The sequence below is a fragment of the Antechinus flavipes genome, chromosome 2 (genome assembly GCF_016432865.1).
Source record: "Antechinus flavipes isolate AdamAnt ecotype Samford, QLD, Australia chromosome 2, AdamAnt_v2, whole genome shotgun sequence".
NCBI classification, from domain to species: Eukaryota; Metazoa; Chordata; class Mammalia; order Dasyuromorphia; family Dasyuridae; genus Antechinus; species Antechinus flavipes.
Window position 1 is genome coordinate 538,245,524 of NC_067399.1, and position 21,968 is coordinate 538,267,491.

General features: G+C 35.4%; 1 protein-coding gene across 7 annotated transcripts in view; it reads right to left on the reverse strand.

Moving 5' to 3' along the window:
* The window catches only part of MAP2K5 (mitogen-activated protein kinase kinase 5), a 317,449-nt gene that overhangs the window by 54,128 nt on the left and 241,353 nt on the right, over positions 1-21,968 (reverse strand). For 6 of the 7 annotated variants that reach the window (XM_051980794.1, XM_051980793.1, XM_051980799.1 and 3 more), the window contains 2 exons: positions 9,067-9,093; positions 8,721-8,753 (listed from right to left, as the gene is read on the reverse strand). The exons of the other annotated variant lie outside the window; for it this stretch is intronic. In XM_051980794.1, the coding sequence (XP_051836754.1) occupies positions 8,721-8,753; positions 9,067-9,093 (60 nt within the window). The remainder of the gene's footprint in view (positions 1-8,720; positions 8,754-9,066; positions 9,094-21,968) is intronic. 7 annotated transcript variants of the gene reach the window in all.

Below are 21,968 nucleotides of genomic sequence, written 5' to 3' on the forward strand. Positions count from 1 at the left end.
ACAGGTGTTTAGCATACAAGCTAACCAAGCAGATAAAGTTGGGGCAGAAATAGAAAGCAGCCATGGTCACAGATCTAGTTTTGATATAATAGGAGGTGGTAGTTGTTTTTGGAGTGGGAGGAAGTTTAGGGAAGTAGAAAAAAAAGAGAATAAATACAGGGTGAAAGAAAGAATAAAGCCCTTTATGATGCTCTAGTGGAATGGTAATGCCTGGAGTTACAAGACACAGGCTCAAATTCCAGCTCCACTGCTTAGTTAGGGAGCAAGGATTTTTAATGTAACAGCTAAGTACCAGGCACGGTGCTAAGCACTTCACAGATATTATCTCATTTGATCCTCCCCAACCACTATGAGGTAGATGTTATTAACCCCATTTAATAGCTAAGAAAACTGAGATGAATGAAGACTAAGTGACTTGCTCTGGATCACATAGCTAGTGTGTGTCTGTGGCTGGATTTAAAATGAACTTAAATCTTCCTGACTCTAGACAGGGCTCTCCACAGTGCCATCTAGTTGAATTTAACCTCCCCAAAACTCAGTATCCTCATTTGTAAAATAGGAAGCTAACACTGTCTAATTTTTATAATTAGCTTAATTGCTGGTTATGAATAAAATACTGCAAAATTATTATCTATAAGGGAGCCATTTAAGTCAAGTACGTTAAAGTTAGGGACTGACTGCATTGACAGACATATAATTCTAGCATTTGTTATTACAAAGTTCTACTTGGGAAGCCCCAAGCCTTCTGCAAGTTTTCTGGACTTTATCAATTATATTTAAAGAACTTACTACATGGAACTAAAATTTTCTTTGTCTATGAGAGAGGGATTGGGAAGAAAAAAACAAAAAATGCATTTGAAATTAAAGCAACCACACTGGTTCTGGAATCTCTCTACTTATATCAAAGTGAAAGGTTTACAAGGCCGGCCTTTACCACAAACTGTGAAGTGGCCAAAGTCTGCTTCTTCATACCTCTTCCTTTCTTCCCTCAATCAAAAACTTATCTTAGGAAAAGACCTGATAAACATTTATTCTAAGATGAAAACACTTTAAAACTTGGTTAACTATTTGTTCTCACACCTCTGAAGGGGAGTGAACTGCATGCATCATAAAAGGGAGCTGTTTTGGGAAAATAGACCAGATGAGAACATTCATCATACCTACACCTGCAATTTTCCCAAGTAGTGCTTTGCAAATGGAAATTCTCAATTTGGGAGTTGCTTCTGTAAACTCTCTTAGCTGCCTCACTCCCCTCCTCCCGTTGGATTTTTTCAAGGGAGACACCTTTGCCTTTACTAAGAACTGAAGGATTGACTCCTAGGGAAAATGTCCCTTTTGAATCTATAGCGAGTTCTTCCCTGAAGTCATCTTTCCTCCTTCAGGATCCCACATTGACTACTCTATTTTGATGATAGGAAATGCCTTTAAGAGAAAGGGACTCTTTTTTAAGTTGTGGAATGATAGGCATTGATTAGTTCATAGACGTGGAATTTATTGTAGTGTTTGCACGAAATCATGCCCCTCCAAAGTAGCTGCCCTGCTTGTGCACAAGACATACTGGGGTTACCAGTTAAATGGAATCCTATGCTCAGTCAAAGGCATCACAATCAGAGACAATTCTTTAATAAAGTAATTTGTGAACAAGACCTAACTGTGAATCTGAGTACACCATGCCTGTCATTCTAAGGCATCTGAGATATTAAGGGTCAACATTTCCCATGAGGTCATCTACTGAGACCCATCTCACTGTACCTTAAATTAGCCTTTGTCCTAAAAGACAGACGAGGTACACAGTCTCTTAAAGAGCAATTCAATTATGTTTCCGTTCTGCTATTTTTATTTCTCCTTGGCTTACCTCTTTGCCCACATAGTTCCCAGGGAGGCAATCTCCATTTGCCAGAATATTCTAGTGCCTTCTTTCTAAACCCAACCTTAAACTTTACCTCCTTTGAAAAGCCTTTCTACAGTAAGTGAAAGATAATGGACCCATAACTGTTATGCCACAGCTCTCTTTTATTGTCCTGACCCAAGTTTCCTTAATTATCCTGACTCAGTCCGGGCTCCATTTCCCTGCTTCTCAGTTCTGCAAAACCTCCCCTCCCTCTTTATCAGAATACTTGATAAGGATAAAAGATTTTATGTTTTAGAATATCAGAATGCCTCTCCTCATCTCAAGTTATCGGATTGTCAGATACCTCCTTATCAAGATGCCTCTCCCCATGTCTGGGATGCCTCCCCCTGATTATGTCATCCCCATCTCTGGTGGTTCACCCCACCTTGTCAGTCCCGTTCCCACTCTCAGCATCCTGATTCTGCCCCTGCCTCAATCTGCCTTTTGCATCTGAGTCACTTGTATATATGTCACTGAGAACTCTGATTGTTTGCTGGATTCTTGGAGAAGATAGTCTCATTCAGCCCTGGGACCAACCGTGGATCCATTTGATCCCAATATATGTCTCCATTTAATAAATTATTAAATACTCTCTAATCTCTATCTTGTTCAGTTTCTCTGGCATTACATAACCAGTATCATTCACCACATAAATGTGCATTAATAGGCACCATGACACAATATTTTTAAAAAGCTGGACTTATAGCCAAGAAAACCTGGGTTCCTAAAATATGCCAGCTGTAAGACCCTACATAATTATTCTCAATTTCTTAGGCAATTCTCTAAAACTAAAGGTTGCAAAGAAGATGCCAATCAGTATGGGGAAAGCGTAGAATTTTCTCATCAAATGCTACTTACACTAATAAAATAACTGATGTGATAAAAATATCATTATATTTTAGAATGATATGATTACATAATTTTTAATACTTAGTGAATGAATTTTTGTTATAGACAAAGTGGGGGGAAATGTGAAATTTAGAAATTGTTCTTTGAATTTTAAACAAATTAGCTATTTGTCTAATTGTTTCTGCTGTGATTACAAATCATCAGAGATTACTGTTTAAAATCATGCTTGCAATTTGCAAATACACTAAATTCTACAACTCTTGCAATTCACCATAATACAGCAAGTGCAATCAAAATTTTCCTATGAAAACATTTCTCATCAAGGTATGACCCAAACAAACAGTTGCATAACTCGTGGAATGGAAGTATAAAGAGGAGACTAATTCATTTGCTAATTTTTCTTTTTTGTTATGGACGTTAGATGGACATTGAACTTAGGCTATAATGTGTCTGATAAACACATAAAATATCCCACTTAAGATTGGAAAAATCTTCACAATCTTAGCTGTCTGTCATGAACTTCTGTAAATCCTAAAATAAACAAAATCTTCCAAGGCCTATGCAATTTATATTTTTATATGTGTTTGTCTTTCCCATTGGAATGTAAGCTCCTTGGGAACAGGGACTAAAACAGTTATTTTTCGTACTTATATCCCCAGTGCTTGACAATAATAATGAACATTTATAGAACATTTTCAGTTTTGTAGAAAGTCTTGCAAATATGATTTCATTTTATATTCACAACAATCTTGGGAAATAGGTGCTGCTATTGTTTCCATTTTACAGATGAAGAAACTGAAGAATAGAGAAGTCAAGAGATTTGCTTGGGGTCAGGCATTCAGTGTTTGAGGCCATATCTGAACTCAGGCCCTCCTATGTCCTGGCCCAATGATATGCCTATCTAGGCCACAGTAGCCACTTAAATGGATGCTTATTAAGTGATGGACTGTACCATGCCTTTATTACAGAGGAGAGCTGGAGGCAGCCACTCCTTATTTAGGCGTATACCTACTGACATAATTTTGCATATTATACTCTGTTATCTGGATTCTCCTGGCAATCCTCTATCATGTTCTAGATTGCAGTCAGGCAGTGAGGAAGCTAGGGACAGAAAATTAGAAAGTTGGGGTTTTAGACATCCAACTACAGGGATAAGAATTGACAAGGGATGGGAAAAAGATAGACACAAGGGAAGAGATTAAGCAAACAATAACAAGACCAACACAGCGGTCTGGAGCTATTTAGTATAGGGGCAAATAGCCCTACACACCTCAATAGTTCCTGAGGGCATCACTAAATGGGGAGATAGAGAAACTGCCAACTAGAACAGCTGGGGAGATTCAATTAAATAAAAAGCTAAGCTTTAGACATTTGAATAGTCTCTGACATTACTATAGGAAAGCAAAATATAATAATTGATGCTCATAATGATTACTGAGTTATAAAAGTTATAAAAAAAATTCTAGATTCTTTTTTTTTTACCTCTCATTCCCCAAAGGTGACAAATAATTAAAAAAAAAGATAAGAATAGCTTGTATTTTAACAGTATTTCATATATAATAGTAATTATTTCCCTCCTATGATTCTCAAATGAATTTATTAAGTATTATACTGTATTGTAGGATCTATGTCTTATCCCCCTACTAGATGGTGAATTTCATGAGAAAAGGGAATGAATTTTCAATGGTTGTCTCCCATGTTCAGAATACTCTCCTTCTTCCTCTCTACTTCCTTGTTTCCCTGAAGTCTCAGCTAAAATCCTTCTTTCTACAAGAAGCCTTTCTTGGTTCTCCTTAATTCTATCTAGTGTCTTCTCTCTTGATTATGAAGAAGATTTTTCTGGTTCTCCTTAATTCTAGTGCCTTTATTCTGAAGGCAGTTTATCCTGCATATGATTTTTTGGTACACAACTGTTCACATGTTCTCTTCCTCATTAACTGTGAGCTTCTTGAGAGCAGGGATTGTCATTTGTCTTTCTTTGTATCTCCATCACTTAGCATAGTGACTGGCACACAATAGACACAACAAGGCATCTGCATGTTGACTGACTGCATCTTCATGAGTTTTATCTTTCATGGTGCCTATGATTATGCTATTCACAAGGTAGGTGCAAAATAATGTCTATTGAATTGAACAATTGACATTTTTACTAACATACAGTGCAATTATAACAAATGAAACTCTTATAATGTTAGCACTGGAATGTGGTGGGGAGAGGGAATGCCTGATCCTGCGGACTGTGTTAAATCCTGATTTCTCATTGTATTCTTTTCCTTGAAATAGTAGTGACTGTGCCTATGTTAATAATATCATGACAAAGTTACTACTAACTTTGCATCTGCTTTGGGGAGGGAATGTACTTCATGAAAGGGATGGATATTAGGAAGCGCCTATTACAAGGATCTGGGACTGCCTTGAATTGGTTAGTCTGTCTACTGTGACAAATCAGAACCTTTCTATGACTTTTGAATCTTAGAGAATATTCTCAGCATCAGAACTGAGATTTGCCTATAAATACACATCTAAATAAATGTCTACAATTGGAGCCAAACCTTCGACTTTCTCATTCTAAGCTTAGAGCCCTACCTACTACATCATGATGTCCTTCTGTTGGTCAAAATAAAATGTTTCTTTCTTTCTTTTTTTTTTTTTTTTAAAGAATCAACACTGAGGATTATACCATAGCATTCTCACTCTTTTTGTTGAGGTTTGCTTGCATTTTGTTTTATTTCTCATTATTTTTCTTTTGATCTGATTTTTCTTGTGCAGCAAGATAATTGTTTAAACAAGTTACTGGATTTAACATATATTTTAACATGTTCATTGTATATTGGATTACCTGCCATTCTAAGGGAGGGGGTAGGATAAGAAGGGGAAAATTTGGAACATAAGGTTTTTCAAGAGTCAATGTTGAAAAATTATCCATGCATATGTTTTGAAACTAAAAAAGGTTTAATAAAAAAGTGCTTAATATGGAACCTGAAAAAAAAAAGAATCAACACTGAAAAGGAGGAGAAAGATAATTGTGGATGTGGCTTGGGCCCAAAAGGAGTTTACAAATTAATTCAATAAAGATAGATGTGTCTTGTACAAATACATTGACCAAAACACATAAATACTTGCTATCTGGGCAACTTACTTAACCTCTCTGAGTCTTGTATTTCTTCACTTGTAAAATGAAAGGATTCGACTTTTAAAGTCCCTTCCCACTTGAAATTTATGAGGTTATGATTTTTAATAATTTTCCTACTTTTGGAAGAGGGAGAGTCTACCTATTAGCGAACATGTTGGGTTGGACTCAAGGAAATCTGGCTTTAAATTCTACCTGTGATATTTATCAGCAATGTGATTCTGAGTAAGCTATTTAACCTTCATATACTTCCCTAACAGTTAAATTACAAAAGTCATAGCGAAGTTGGAATCTGTATTGGTAGAAGGGATTCCCCATATCAGGCTACCCCCAGTCTGACAAAAATCACAGATTTTGTATTCTCATAGTCCTTATTTTGAAGAGAAACATTCAAATTCATGTAATAACAAGGCACCTTATAATGAACTTTGCTTTATGCTTGTACATGACTTTGAACACACCTATGTTGTCTGAATTAAGTTGTAAATATCTTCAGGTGTCATGACTACTATTATTATAAGAATGCTACATAACCACGGATACTTAATCAAGTGTGCTGATAGAAGTAAAACCGGGAGGGGAACCCAGTTATATAGCCCCAGAAGAAGGGCACACATGAACCCAGAAGAAATATTAAAACTCAGATATCAGGGACACTAAACCATTTCTTCATCTATAAAATGAGGAGGTTTTTACTTAAAGGTCTCTAAGGTCTCTTCAAGCTTTAAATCTATGGTCATGGGCAGTTCATTCAAGTTGAAGCTCACCATATATTGTTGTTGAGTCATTTTTCAGTTGTGTCCAACTCTTTGTGACCCCTTTTGGGATTTTCTTGTCTAAGATATAGGAATGCTTTGCCATTTCTTTCTCCATTTTGCAGTTCATTTTACTGAAGAGGAATCTGAGGCAAATAGGGTTAAATGACTTACTCAGGATCACACATTTAAGTATCTGAGGCCATATTTGAACTCAGGTCCTCCTGATTGCAGGCTCAGTAGTCTATCCACTGTGCCATCTAACTGCTCCTATTAATAGGTTTAATCTAAATAAAATGCTACAAATGCTGGGAAATTTGATAAACTCACAGGAGCAAAGGAGCACAACTATTAAAATGTATTGAAGCTCAGACAAGGACCCCATTGGTCCTCCCTTCTCTCAGAAGCTACCATAAAGAGCTTATCTTTGAATGGACCGTTTCTCCACCCACTCTTCTCCCCTCAATGTTCTTATAAGAATTTTCCATGTAGGTTTAAATCAAAAGCAAAATTAATTTTGTTTTTAGTCAAAATAATGTTGTTTCTTAGTTTTTCATTCATTCATTCATTTTCATTCAACAAACATTTTATTAAGTATCTGCCATTGTGCAGACCAACCCTAATGGAATTTGAGTGCAAACACTACATATAAATATGCCCTCCTTATCCTCAATAAAAACTCATTAAATCCCCAAGTTTCCCATGTAATCTGTTATTAGAGATAGAGGGTGGTAATACCTGATTGTACATCCTTAGCCTGATCCATTAGCAGAGTCTTAAGACAATCAATGATACTGAACATGTAAAGCTATAGATTCCTGACATATCTGAGCAAACTTGAAGGAAGAATTAATGAAATCTGTTTAATTTAGAAGACTGCTTGGGATAGGATGCTTTCTCAATGTAATACAAATGGAGAAGATATTGATGAACTACTAGATCCAGGAGGTCTGTGTGGTATTTGGGGTAATGGAGCCTCCATTGGCTTCAGGATGATGTACTCATTTTTGCACCAACATGTTTCATGGGTTGCAGGGGATATATGGACTGACTGATGCTGTCATTAAGGATGTTAGATCGCCATTCTTACTATTATTGTGATATGTGTATGTTTGTCTTTTTCCTGAGAGGATCTTTATTTTTCCTCCCAAATCTCATAACTAGTTATACAGATGTTTAATTGAGAGGAATAATTATGAATTACGATTTGTTTTTTCTTTCAAACTTTCCTATCTGAATCATTTATTGCTTTTCTTCTCTAATTAGAAGTATTGAAAATATTATAAACTTAAAGTTTAAAAATAAACATTGCTAGTGGGAAAGCCTAGACTAAAAAAGCTATGATTTAAAATATATATATATATATATGTATATATATATATCAGTGTTTCTTTGTTGGGAGCCCTACATAGTACAAAACAGCTTATTTTACCAAAATGAGAAATTTAAAATCAGAATAACAAATGGGAAAAGTTACTTGAGAGAGATTTAGATGGGTTAGTGCCCTCAAAGAACAGTGGTATTAACTATATAGCTAGCTATTATCAAAGACATAATGATTTAAAATATAAATATGGTGGTTCAAAGCAAAGGAAGTTAAGGTCACATATTCTGGGAAAATGTCTAATTAGGAAATTAAAGCTGAACTAGTGACCTATAGCTTATGTACAATTAACTCCCCAATATGCTTTGGGTAAATAAAGGAAGACAAATTTCATCCCACTTATGGTTGCTGTTCACCTCTAACCCTTGCATGCCAAATGACTTTAAATATCTGTTATAAAACAAATGATACCTCTTTAATTTCAGGCTCCCTCCCCTGTCTGGCTGGGGAGAGGATCAATTACTATGTCTGTAGTCCTTGCATCCTTGTGAGGATCTGTGTGTGGGACAGTCTGTTTTTGCACAGCTTCTCTGTTAGAATTGGCAGAGTAAAATGTGGGACAGGGGCAGCTCATGTAACACAGCTCAGTGCCATACAACACAACTTGCTCTGAGGATGTTGGGCATTGTGCTTCATTAGGAAACAAAATATAAGCTTTCCACACCATTAGGAATGACTTTAGGAGTGAAAGCACATAAGACGGTGCCTCACCTCATCAACAATGCACTGCAGTAGCTGGAGAGGCTGCAATGGGAAGAAGAGAGGAAAAAGTATTAGCCTATATGCAATATCTTTACAGTGGAGTGGAAAGAAAAAATCATTAATGCAATAAAATATAGCAAGATTAATCAACAGCAGCAAACTCTTATAAAAACATTGATGCTCAGGATGTTCTATTATTTCTAATGGTACCTAATCTAATAGTACAGGCAGTTAAAGGTTTGCATTTTCTTCAAAATGCAATTTGCTAAGTTTAAAACAAGGCATTCAAGCATGCAAAGGAAGCAGCCATCAGGAAAAAGAAAAGTGAATTTTTTTCTGAACTCATAAAGCTTACCATTAAAGATCCCTGGTTTTTCTGAATCTGAAAAAAGGCAATATGTAATTAGCATGTCATAATCAAAATGACTCACTTGGACACATTATGATCACTGAGAGAAAATTATTGCATTGCTGGTGGCAATTTGTGGGCATGTGTTAACACAATTTACATAATGAAAATACACAAATGTTAATAGCTCGCTTCTCATTTATAGGCGAAAGTCAGCAGAATGTTAATTTCACACAACACTTTTTAGTACCCTCCAGGTTGTATTAGAATAGGGAGAAAAACCATAATCCATTTCAAAAGGCTGTTTACGATTCAGATATAAATAATGTTTTATATTGCTAGATTGTGAACACTGGGCTTAATGTTGCAATCATTGCTAATGTTATGAAGCTCACTCTTTTTAAATTAAAAACCGATTTATTTAAAATTGAAATTAAATCATAGTCAGAAATTAGAATTTTGGATTCCTGCCAGTGTCTGCTCACAATTCCCTATTTTGTGAAGAAAACTTTAATTATGTGGTTGAAGTATCTACTTCTAACTCAGAAGAGGGACAAATGATCCACCTCTCCCAAAGTTTTCCCACCATGTTTCTAGGATAGCAATATTCTCTGGGGAAATCAACTTCATATAAGTTTTGCATTGTTTTTAAGAAAAAGCAAAGACTTTTCATCCAGCCTACAGAGGACTGCCTGTCTTATCAACATTCTGAAGGCAGGCTGTTCACTCATCTATAACATTGATAAACTACATTTCTTAGAAAAATTACTAAAAATATGATACCAAATTAATAAAACATCAACTTAGTAATTAAAGTATTAAATACTACAGCACACACACAAAAAATGCCTGCTAATGTATTTTAAAAAACTCAAATCCAGTGTATTTTCAGGTTCTAAGACATGTTCTTGAGAAAGATGTTCTATTCTTGGCTGCTCCAGAGTATCATATAATATTTCTTGGCTTTGCCTGAATATATGAGCCCATTGTAGCTGTGCTATGATGACTGGTCTCCAGCTGAGCTGGAAAATAGGAGGCAAAAAGAGTAGGACAAATATAAAATCACCAAATAAACTAGTTGCTTCTTCCTTAACCATCTCACCATTTTGAAACAAACTAATTTGCATGTGTTTACACTTGGCTTTCTAATTTCTAAGTATTCTTCTATGGGTTTGATTTAGCTAGTTTGATTTCTGGTAAATATTTCCAGGCCAGGTACTATAAATCTCCTATTATACCTAATACCTCCCTCTTTCTATCTCCTGTGTGGGTAGATATGTGTGTGTGTTTTTTCATTTTTTTCCCTGCACATATCAAGGTTATTAGCAAACATCAGCACCAATGCTCTAGATGGAATGACCAAAAAGCATGTTTAAAGTCTGAAGCAGTTGCTAGGCCATTGTGCTTTAACATTTTCAGCCTTAACCACAACTGTGGATCAACAGTACATTTCATTCCTCCTGACAAAATTTTCAGTACTGATATATAGATATTAGGTTACATTTATAATTTAATAGGAAGACAAAGCTAAAAAATCTCACCACTTGGTTAAATTTTGCACAGCCATCTGAAAGTTTTGGCATAATTCCATGTAACATTTAAAAAGTACCAAAGGCATAAATTGTATTTTCTGAAATAAGAGATACTTGTTTCTCTAGACCCCCATGTAGAGATCTGGCCATAAATTTTGGATAAGGCTAAAAAACAAATTATTATTGGACATCAATCACAAGGTGCATTTTAAAAAATGTTCACTAGGAGCATGTCCAAGAAAAATAGTGCTGTATTCCTCTAGAAGATTTAGCTGGCATTTTCAGTCAAGAAAGTGGTTCTATCCTAACAAGAAAGGCAAAATACTCATCAAAGTATGCAAGCCATTTGAATAGAGGAGAAAAAATATTCTCATTCTTATTTGAAGGAATTTAGCAAGCAGTTCATCATGTCTTTCTTGGTGAAGATAATCAGTTTTTAAGGCTTCTTATAATTGGACTAGTTTAGCTCTTGCTGTGTGGACCACAAATAATTGAAAAACAGATGTAACAAAAAAAAAAACTTTGATACTACTAACTATACTATATATTTTTTTAGGTTTTAAAAAGACACATTGTTACCAGGTTTTATTATGCGGTTTTGATGGCAACATATTATTTGAGATCATCTTCATAAATTTTGCATCAAGGTGGCCTTGCCAGTACCTGAAATTGATTCAAAATGCTTAAGACACTCAATTACTTTTTAACACTGTTACACAACGCAGTGACTTATATCTTCTATTTCACTAGAATTTGATGATGCAACATCATTGTAATTGATTCATTTTCTCAATTAAATAAAGCTACTGTGCTTTTCTTTATATGAATGCCATAGAGACCATAGAGTTAGATGTATTATCTATTTTCTCTGTCTCAAATATATTGCCTTAAAGGCTGCATTCTGTTCCTCTGTTAATTCTACTAGAAAATTTAATGCTATAGTCATATTTTTCAAGTTGTGAACTGCAATGCACTTGACTGTATTTATATTAGGCATATTTTTCACTGTTAAACTCTCTGTTGTTTACCTTTTTCAAGATCACATTACTATGTGGGTTCAGAACCCATAAAACAAACCCAAACAAAAGTCAACTTCACAGCCAGTACTTCCACTTTTGTACATAGTTCATGAAAAAGGGAAGCTCCTAGTTTTACAGCCCATTCAATATTTAGGTCTAAGAGCAGTCAATATAAAAATATTAGCTCCTTGTACTTCCATCTTTATTAGCAGTCTGCTTTCCCAATGTTTTGTTTCAAGGCCAAAGTTCAAGGGGACAAGATGACACCATTGGGGCTGACGTATCTCATAACATGGGAACTAGCGTTTCAAACTAATTTGTGGTACTTCTTGTTCTGCTATGTATATATTTTGCCTTTGCTGAGAGTTTCCTGCCTGTAACTATTACTTTGGGACAATGAGCAGAGCTATAATTGCCACAATCACACACTTTGCTAATCAGTCTCTAGAACTAGTAGTGTTTTGATCTGTTAATTAGCTGATCTTTTCCCTCTTCCAAGCATTACTTTTATCCTTCTGCCAGCAGTTAGGGCCAAGATTTAAAATGATAATAGCAGGAGAATAGGGCTTCATTTTGAGGTAAAAGACCTGTGTTTAAACGGAGAGGCACAATTTCATGCTTCACAATCAACATTTTTGGTTAGAGTCTTATGAGTCTATATTCATATTTCCTCTTTTTTTGTCATTGATAGGGACTCTCTCCTTTCTTTGTATATCCTACAGGACCTGACATAATGTCTTGCGAATAGGACTCCAGATTTAAAGCAGGGAGGATTCTTAGAGGTCATCTAGACCAGCAACTCTTAAAACTTTTTCCACTCATGGCCCTTTTCACCTAAGAAATTGTTATGTAACCTCGGGCACAGAAATAGGTATACAAATCAATTCCTGGTAATAAATCATATCTCATGACCCCCACATTCAGTTATGAGATCCCATATGGGGTTGCAAATCTCAGTTTAAGAATCTGGGATCTAGACTACCTAGATGAAATCCTGAACAGTGACACAATGTACCAAGATTACCCAGGAAGAAAGTAGCAGAGCAGAGATATGAATCCTGGTCCCCTGACTTTCAATTTGATGTCCTTTCTATTTTGCTGTGCTAAATAGTTGCTGGTTGACCACTTGGCTAAAGAGTTTGCATTTCTGAATAATTAGGTTCCCAAGCAAAACTACAAAACAAAATTTTGCTTAAACCTACTTTTGGAAGCATTATTAAGTCATTTCTATTTTCTTTTCCTGAAGTCTTTATACTATAAACACAATCAAAAGTGCTGTAGCAAATAGAGGGATAACCTTGAAGTCTAAACACAGAAGTTAAAATTCTGCTTCCGGTATTTAATAAGATTATAGATCCTGGCTAAATGACTCAACTTTTTTTTTTTCAGCCTCAGTTTCCTCATCTGTGAAATGGGGATAAGAGCACCTTTCTCCTGGGATCCTACTGAGAATTGTGAGAATCTCACAATTGAGAATTATATTGTGAGAATCAAAAGATAACATATAATGCTCTGCAAACTTCAAAATCCTTCAGACTAGTTGTTCTTATTATTTATAATAGTAATAATAGCATAAAATAGAAATGGAAAGCTAGGTTTGCATTATGACTGTTAAAACCATTTGAGGGAAGTGAGATAATAGGTTTCCATAACCTGACTTGGGGAATTTTACTGTTAACAATGCAAAAGTTTTCCTTTTGTTGCTCCTACTATTTAATACATGCCTCTGGTGATGAAAAGCAACTTTTGACAGACCATCACATTATGTTTCTATCACCATGGAGATGTTTTTGACAGAAAGTGCCAAAGAAGACCTTTACCAGTCCTTTCCCATTCTATTCAAAGGCACAATCAGAAAACTAAAATGAATCCACCTATGTAACTTACAGAAGACACTAGCTATAGCTTTCATTTTCTCTTTTACTCTCTGGAATTATGACTTGCCCTGAAGCTCTTGTCTGAGAGATTTATGTGTGACCTAGGTCAGATCTTCCTATATCAGTTGACAAATTTTCCCTTTACATATTTACTGCTTTTCAAGCTTCTGTTATTTCCTCTTAAACAGAAAAAAGATATAAAACCAAGTCATATAGTTAGAATTTTTAAAGAATGTTATTTCCATTTGCCATGCTACTGGCATGCCATTTAAGTTTCCAATACTGAACCTTGTTTTCATTTTTTTTTTAAACCTTAGGCCAATCTTGATGACAGCAGATATATTCCAAAAGACTGTGCTTCCAAATCAAAGTAAGCAATAATAACCTTGCAAATCAGAATTATAGTATTATAAACGGTAACTTCTTTATTCCTGATATTGAATCACTGATTCATCCCATAATACAGCAGATCAGGAAAATAACTTACTTCTCATTCATCATGAGAAAACTGATATCTAGGGAAGTGAGGTGACTTGTCCTAAACTACACATTGAGTAATCAAGCTGAGTCTAGAACCAGATTTTCTCTTGCCTGTTTTTGTAGATTACAATGGCCATGCAATTTTAGAGCAGGAAAAGATCTCAGAGATGATCTATACAAATTGCATTGTTTTACTAATGAGGAAAGCTAGAGCAAGTTAAAAAAGATTTGTGCAAGATTTGTTGTGCTGAGGCTTAAACTCAAGTCTCTTGACTTGATCATAAACTCTTTGTATCACAAGTCATCATTGGCTCTCCTTATCTGTCTACAGCCACACAGGAGTAAAAGTTTACTCAATGCAAAATTCTTCAGGTGTGATGTAAAACACACTCAAGGTATTTTTTTTTTTTTTTTTGAGGGGGAGGGAGGAAAAGGGCACTTAAATATATTTACATTTGCATTTCTAGAATACAGATGCAGATAGCATTAATGATTTTCAAAAAAGAAAACTCTAACCCTGAAAGAACCCAAAACAAAGATAAAAAACTCAACTCCCGTAAAAGTGCTTTAGAAGAAACCTGGATTCTGGTTTTACTTCTGCCACAAAGGTGGGCATTCCTGGACCCATTACCTAATTTGCATGGCTTTCAGTTTCCGCATCTTTATAACAGAGGGAACTAGACTGTATTTGCTCAGGCTTTCCCTGAGAGAGTTTTTTCTTAGCTAAGGGCACAATTTCTTCAAGACAATGTTGAATCCAACCACCTGTGAGATTCTTTCTCCTCACGTGAAAACTAACATGTATATTTCCACTGAAGAAGTATTTCTTAAGCACCAATTTCATGCACAGCACTAGACTAGATGTTATGAGTTTCTAATGTGTTTGATCATTTCTTTTTTAAGTTAGAACTTGCAGTATTTATGGTACAAAAAAACGATCATACCTTTCAACTTATTCATCTTCTTTACTCCAAACCTATCCAATCATACAAACACGGAAACCTTACTGCCCAGGACAATCATCTTAAAAATGTGTTTGTTAATTCAAGCTACAAAACACTGTTTTAAAAAGGGTAGGAAGCGATACTTAAAAGAAATGGAAATGTTAAATTACAGAACTAGTTCTATTAAGGAATAGAGGGATGACTAAAAGAAACAGAAACATTTCCATTAAATTATAGGCACAAAATTCATTATGGTGATAAAATGAATAATAATATTTTTTGATTCCTATTCATTTAAAGATGACAGTGTAATTCACTTGTGGCTCCATTTTTCTATTACAAATCAGCATTTTTGTTTATTAAATAAGCCTAGTAGCAGTTTTCAAGCTGTTAACACTTCTGTGAGTCTATTAACTTACCTAGAATAATGCCTAAAACAAAAATAAGTCACAGGAGGACATAGTTGGAAGCTATAGGAAGATGTATTAGGAAACTACTTGACAGGAATCAAACCACCCAAACCTGCATAGTCTTAAGTGCCACTAACTAGTCCTATCCCTCTTTCTGAAACCTTTTAGTCCAGCCAGGGTGGTGGTCTGTAAAAAAGGAAATTTGCCTTTAGAAGACAAAGTAAATGAACAGGAGAGGTTGGGGGCTGGGATGGGAAGGTTCCAGAATGCCCGGACTCTGCAAGGCCAAGCTAACAACCTAGAGGAGGGCACGGCTCAGAAAGGCAATACAGCAATAAATTAGATCACTTGGCTCCGACTGTTTCCCCAGTTATCAAGGACAATGCATTTTTACACAAAGTGCAACAGCTGGAGCACTGAGGTACTCTAACATTATTCATTTGTTGGGATTGCAAGTGAGTGAACAGTAAAAAGACCTTATTGCTTGCCTGTACTCTTTCATTCTTTGTGTATTTAAAATTGACAGAGCTCATGGTCTACCCTGGATAGGTAGGTATAGTGGATCCATAGTAAATTACTCTTTTGGGCAGCAGATGGAAGCCTTTATTTTCAGAGCTGGATTTAGTAGGAGTCAGGCTTCTGGGCCACAATTCAAAATGATCAATGTGATTCACAAAATTATCTATTCTTCCATGTCAAAAGGTCTGGGCTAGGGAGCCTGGAATGCCTTCCTATTTAAGATTTTACAGAATTGTAGAAGGTAGCTTATCTCGTCACATCAGCTAAAAGGATATTTTTATTTCAAGATCTGGTTAAAGTAAAATCAAGTGAAGGGTGAAGTGAGTGAGGGGGAAAGAAAGGTTGATCAAAAGACTACCTTTTTTGGGAGGGGAGGCATTTTGATCATTCTTAAGGGTTAAATAAATCTTGATAAAAGAACAATGTTTTAAATTTCAGAAGTGGATAGGAAGAATCTTTTGGAAGTTAGGCATAATAGACAATTATGACTTAAATTCCATTCCTATTAATCAAAACTCTATATGTGTCAAAGATGGAATCATAGAATTTTAGAGTTGGAAAGGTTAAAAAGTCATTTAGATAAGTTCCTCTTTAGCCTCTAAGTTTCTATTTGGACACCTCCAGAGATATAAATCTCACTATTTTACAAGTTAGAACTTTCCATTGTTAAATAATCTAAATGGGGAAGTTGTTCATATGAGTTAAAATCTGCCTATCAGTCATTGTTCTGCCCTATGAAATCCCACAGAACACTTCATATTCTCCTTCTACATGACATTACTTCAAATATCTGAAGGCAGCTATCATGTCTGTCCTCTTTCAAGCTTTCTCTAGGTTAAGTATCTCAATTTCTTTCAACAGTGCTTGCTATAATATAAATTCCAGACTCATCTCCTTCCTGCTCTACCAGTTTCTGGGCATATTCATGTTTGTCAGTGAATGACACTCCTAAAATTTGATAGCCTAGAATTAACAGAATACTTCAGATATTGCTTAATCCATGTGGCTATCCTCTTCATTCAGGACATTATGGGCTTAAAAATATGTTCTATATTGCATTAAGCTTATTTTTTTCTCCCCAATGCTCTTACAGAATTGGTTCATAACGAGCCAACAAAAATTCCTTTATACATTCATCCAAAAGACATATATTAAGTGTCAGCTATATTCAAGGTATTGGGGAAAAGGACTATTGCTTTTCAGCACTTTCATTTCATGTAAATTTTATCACAGCATAAACAGTATCACAATGACTAGAGTGTTGTAACAATTATTTGAATAATTTAGGTAAAAATCCAGATAATTATGAAAATAAATAACCCAGAGTTTTTTTCTAATTTATATAGAACATTTCAGCAACCTTTCACTTCTGTTTGGTTATAAAAAACCTCACAGAATTAGTGTACAATCATCGATATAGACTAATAACTTCTATGAACAGATTAGGAGCAATTTTAAGGGAAGATTCCCAGGGTCTCTAAACCCTAAGCCCTGCATGTTTGAAGTATGTATTAATTTTCCTTTTATCTTTTTAAAGAACAGCAAAACACTAACTTCTGTCATTGTGTTGGGGGCAGCAAAAACAGAGAAGGCCCCTACTTCAGCAGCTGGGGTAACTGCAAAGTCAAGTATTAAAAAAAAAAAAAGTTAATTTCTTTCCTAGCAAGTGTCCTATATTATCACAAAAGGAAGAATGGCTGACTAGGGATACTAAATAAAGAAAGAGAGTGGATTTACGGAGTACATAGAACTAGATGCTGCAGTATCTGTCATATGAATGAAGGGAAATTCAGGTACAGCCATTCATTTATTCATCTAACATTTATCAAACAGTTCCTGTATTTAAAGCAATGGGCTATCTAATGGTAGAGAAACAAAATTTTGATAAGATGGAATTCTACTATACAGCCCTCTACTGCTTCCCTTCTTCCCTTAAGGCAAGTAACCACCTCAGTTTCCTCAAATGTAAAATGGGAATAATAATAGTGTCTGTCTTGCAGGGTTATGAGGAGCAAATGAGATACTTCTTGTAAAGGGTTTTGTACATGCTATATAAATCATTCCCTTTTCCTACCTTCCCCTAAATCACTGTATAATTCCAGTTGGTCCTTTAGCCCTGCAGACAAACAACAAACTAAGCTCAACTATTTTCTTGCTTTGGCCTTTATTATTCTTTCTCTTTTTCCAATCCTGTGTCTGTGCTCAGACCTCTCATCAGAGTGTGTTTCCTCTTCAGAAGCTTGTAAAATTTCTTACCTATTCTTTAAAGTTAAACTCAAACCACCGAAGTTGGCCACAGTTTGGGGATGGTTCTGGCTAGGATTGTTTTATGTATCTATCCTAAAGAAGAAATAGGCCTTTTCATCAGGACCTTTTACAGTGTGGTACTATTTGCTTCTCTTTTTTTCCCCCCAAAAAAGACTGATATAAATAATAGAAAATTAGATGGTGAAAATAGCAAGAAAACAAGATTTAACTTCCCACCCCAGTTCTCTCTTCCCCTAAGCCTGGGATTCTTAACTAGTTTTTTGTGTATCACAGACCTCTTTGGCAATCTGGTGAAGCCTATGAGTCTCTTCCAGAATAATGTTTTAAACTGCATAAAAACCACAAAGGATTACTAAGGAACCCAAGGATATTGAAACATACTTATCACAAAATTGGGGAAAAAAATATTCATAGACCTAGGTTAACAACTCCTGCTGAAAGTCTTCCTTTCACTCATCTTTTTGATTTAATATTCATAATATGGATTTCCCTCAAACATATTCTTCTATGATCCTTTGAGTAAGTTGACCATGATTATGTGACAAGGGCAGGGCTTTGGAAGTAAAGAATCCAATGCTGGAGTTTGTGGGGAGGAGAAAGGACATCTTTCCTCTTTGCTAAAAAAAAAAATCAAGAATTTAGTCTTTCCCTTTGCTCTTCCTTTCTGTTTTAGCCTCTAATGAAAACACAAGTGGCACCAATGGATTAGATGCCTGTGTGGCCTTGAGCAGTTGGTATTTGTCATATTCAGTAGGTAAGTACAGATTTGGGTCAGATGGTAGAGGTTTTATTCTGTACTTGATTTGGAAACTCAATTTCCTGGCTATACATGGCTGGGAAATCATCCTACTGAAGAGCCTAGAAACTTTCTGCTAAGTTGCTGACCTCTGTGGTACAGTCCTATTCAAGGTATGACTGATAGCTCTTGCAGAAAGCATTTTGATTGTGATGGTGAAATAAAACAAATTTGCCGGGGTGGGGTGGGGAGGGAGGAGGGAGAGAGATGATGGCTGAAAAATCACCAGGCAACTAGTACTTTTGCCTTCATGTCATAATGATGATGATGATAATAACATCTTATATATATATATATATACATATATATATATTTATAACTTTTAAGGTTTACAAAATGTTATTCAAAACATCTATAGAGGATAGACAACATATTCTTGCCACCCTTGTTTTGTAGATGAGGAAACTAAAGAGTAGAATCATGAAATAACTTGTTCAGGGTCATGATTCAAACTTAGGGCTTCTGATCAGTTTTCATTTATTCTGTCATAGGTACAGGACACCTTAGTCCTTTTTCTCCCTGCTATTCCCACCTCAGCCCTGCATTAGGCCTGCTGACCTCATGCCACAGGCCTCACAACATTCTTTTCCCCCTACTTTCTTCATCCTCTTTCACTCCTTTATCAACAGTAGCTGGTACTCTTTCCAAGAATGCTGCAGCTGAAATGAGCTATGCCCTAATCCTTTTAGCTGTTCAAGAATGGGGCTTCTATGAGTTGATGCAAGATGAGAGAGAAGGCTATGATGAACAAAGTAGTCACAACCTCAGCTAAATGAGGCAACTTGCTTTAGGTAAAAATCTGAATGGCTTCAGAAGTACTATCTTTCTTCTTTGTTCCAATAGGACACAATGTTTCCTCTTTTTTTATACATAAAAAATGTTGATTTTTCAATCAATTTGATTTGTTTGCCTTCTGATTTGTATCCATTGTCACCATAATTTAATTGCTGAAGAGTTAAAGAGATATCAACTCAAAGTCTGTCCTCAGACTTGCAAGTTCCCTGTAAGCTGAGTGATAATGAGCATTTGTTTCCACAGTTTCTTAAATCTTCCATACCTAATGGTGATTACTGAATGTAGATCTGATATGTTGTAAAAGTGCGTTGCCATTGCTTCTATGGATAATCAGTGCTTGAATTGGGGATAGGATAAAGTGAGTACCATATTTTTCTGGCAGCCCCAGAGCATCCTAGAATAATACTTTACCCACTTCTTTCTTAGTCATTACTGAGTGGCATTAAAAATATGAGGAATACAATTTGGGTCCCTCTTTCTCACCTATTTCAAATTCTGATAATGATGAAATAGGCTGAACATATGGTGAAAAAAGCATGTTCCTGAATTCAAGAGTCCTGTATGCAAATCCTACTGACATCTTCCACAATAAGCGAGGTCATTTAACATCTCTGAGCTTCTGTTGTCTTATCTCTAAGATGAAGTGGTTGTACTCAATGACTTCTAATATTATTTACAGCTCTAAACCTGAGGTCATAAGAGGTTAAGGCCAGAGTGAAAATGAAGACCAAAATGAAAATTTTAATGACACTTTCATGATTTGGGGCTTAAGGAGGAAAATGGCTTCAATCAATTATTTAAGCTTCTATTCAAATGTAGAAATTCTATAGATAAATCTCTATAATGTAATTGTGATTAATCAATGATAGATTATACATCCAAATCAGAGATCATAAAAGAAAGCTTTTGTAGGACTGGAGCATTGATTGTACATGAATATTCTTTGTTCTAGGTAATACTAATAGTATTATTCATGTATACATATATACATGAATATTCATGTACTATCAATGCTACATCTGGAAACCACCTTATAGAAATATAAATAATAATAATGTTGCCTAGTATTTATTTGTTCATCACTTTATGATTCAGTTCATCACTTTCACATGAATTGTTTCATTGATCCTTTAGGATAATTCTGCAATCAAATAAATTTATCTTTCTACCTAGATGAATAACTTCCCCAAAGCAGGGTAGAAATATGCTGATAAAGCCAGGCTATGCTTTCAAACAGTTTTTTCAAAGGCAGTAGGTTCCTGCTATATTTGAATTACCCTCTATGACATTAAAAAAAACAAACAAAAAGGAAGGTTCCTCTAGAGGGATACATACCAATTATCCTCTGGGGAAAGTCTTATATTTTAACAGTCAAAACTGGAAGGGACCTTAGAGACTACCTAGTTCAATCCCTTCATTTTAAAAATGAAGAAACTGAATCAGAGAAAGCAGGGCATTTATCCAAGGCCACAGAGGTAGGTAATAGAAGAGTCAGAATTTGAATATGAGGGGCACAATTTGGGATCATTTGTTCTCTGATTTTAAATCTAGTGCTTGTTACATTATTCATTAAGATTTTCTTACAGGAAGGTGGCTCTAACAATCTCAAAGGGAAATGTAAAATACTAAAAAAAAAAAAAAATTGATTTAACTTTAAAAACATAGATGAGTCTATCACACAGCAACATAAGATATGCTATAAAATTAAACCATTGGCTGTTCTCAGCCCTGAAGAGTTGGGAATCTCTGATCAAGCTATCCTTAATGCTAAAATGAATGAATGAAAAAAATGGGAAATTTTATATTGCTATGCTATCTCTTAAGTCTCCCCCTGACTCAAGAATATTTTGGGGAGGTCTAATTTGAGGACTTACAATGCAATCCACTTAATATCTCTGCAAAAAAGGAAAAAACAACAAACATATACATTAAAAATAGTAAGTGGGAAATGCAAGTAGAGGAAGATGAAGTTGGCATATGCAAATAAAAACTGCTGAGAAGAAACAATAGATCGTGGAATAGTTTCAGGTGGCTCTTGGATTCCTCCATGACATTTATTTATCTTCTTTCATGATGTACATGACAATAAGAATATACTGGAGAGCTAAGGCAAAAACTTCAAGGATGGGAATTAAAATATTAGCCATCAACCCATTCAGAAGTTAAGAAAAAGTTGCAGGTTGCCATTTTTGCTTCTAGCTTAAGGTGAGTACCTGAAGCCAGAAATGATCACTATTATCCTTCCCTTTTTGCTAAAAGACCTCATAC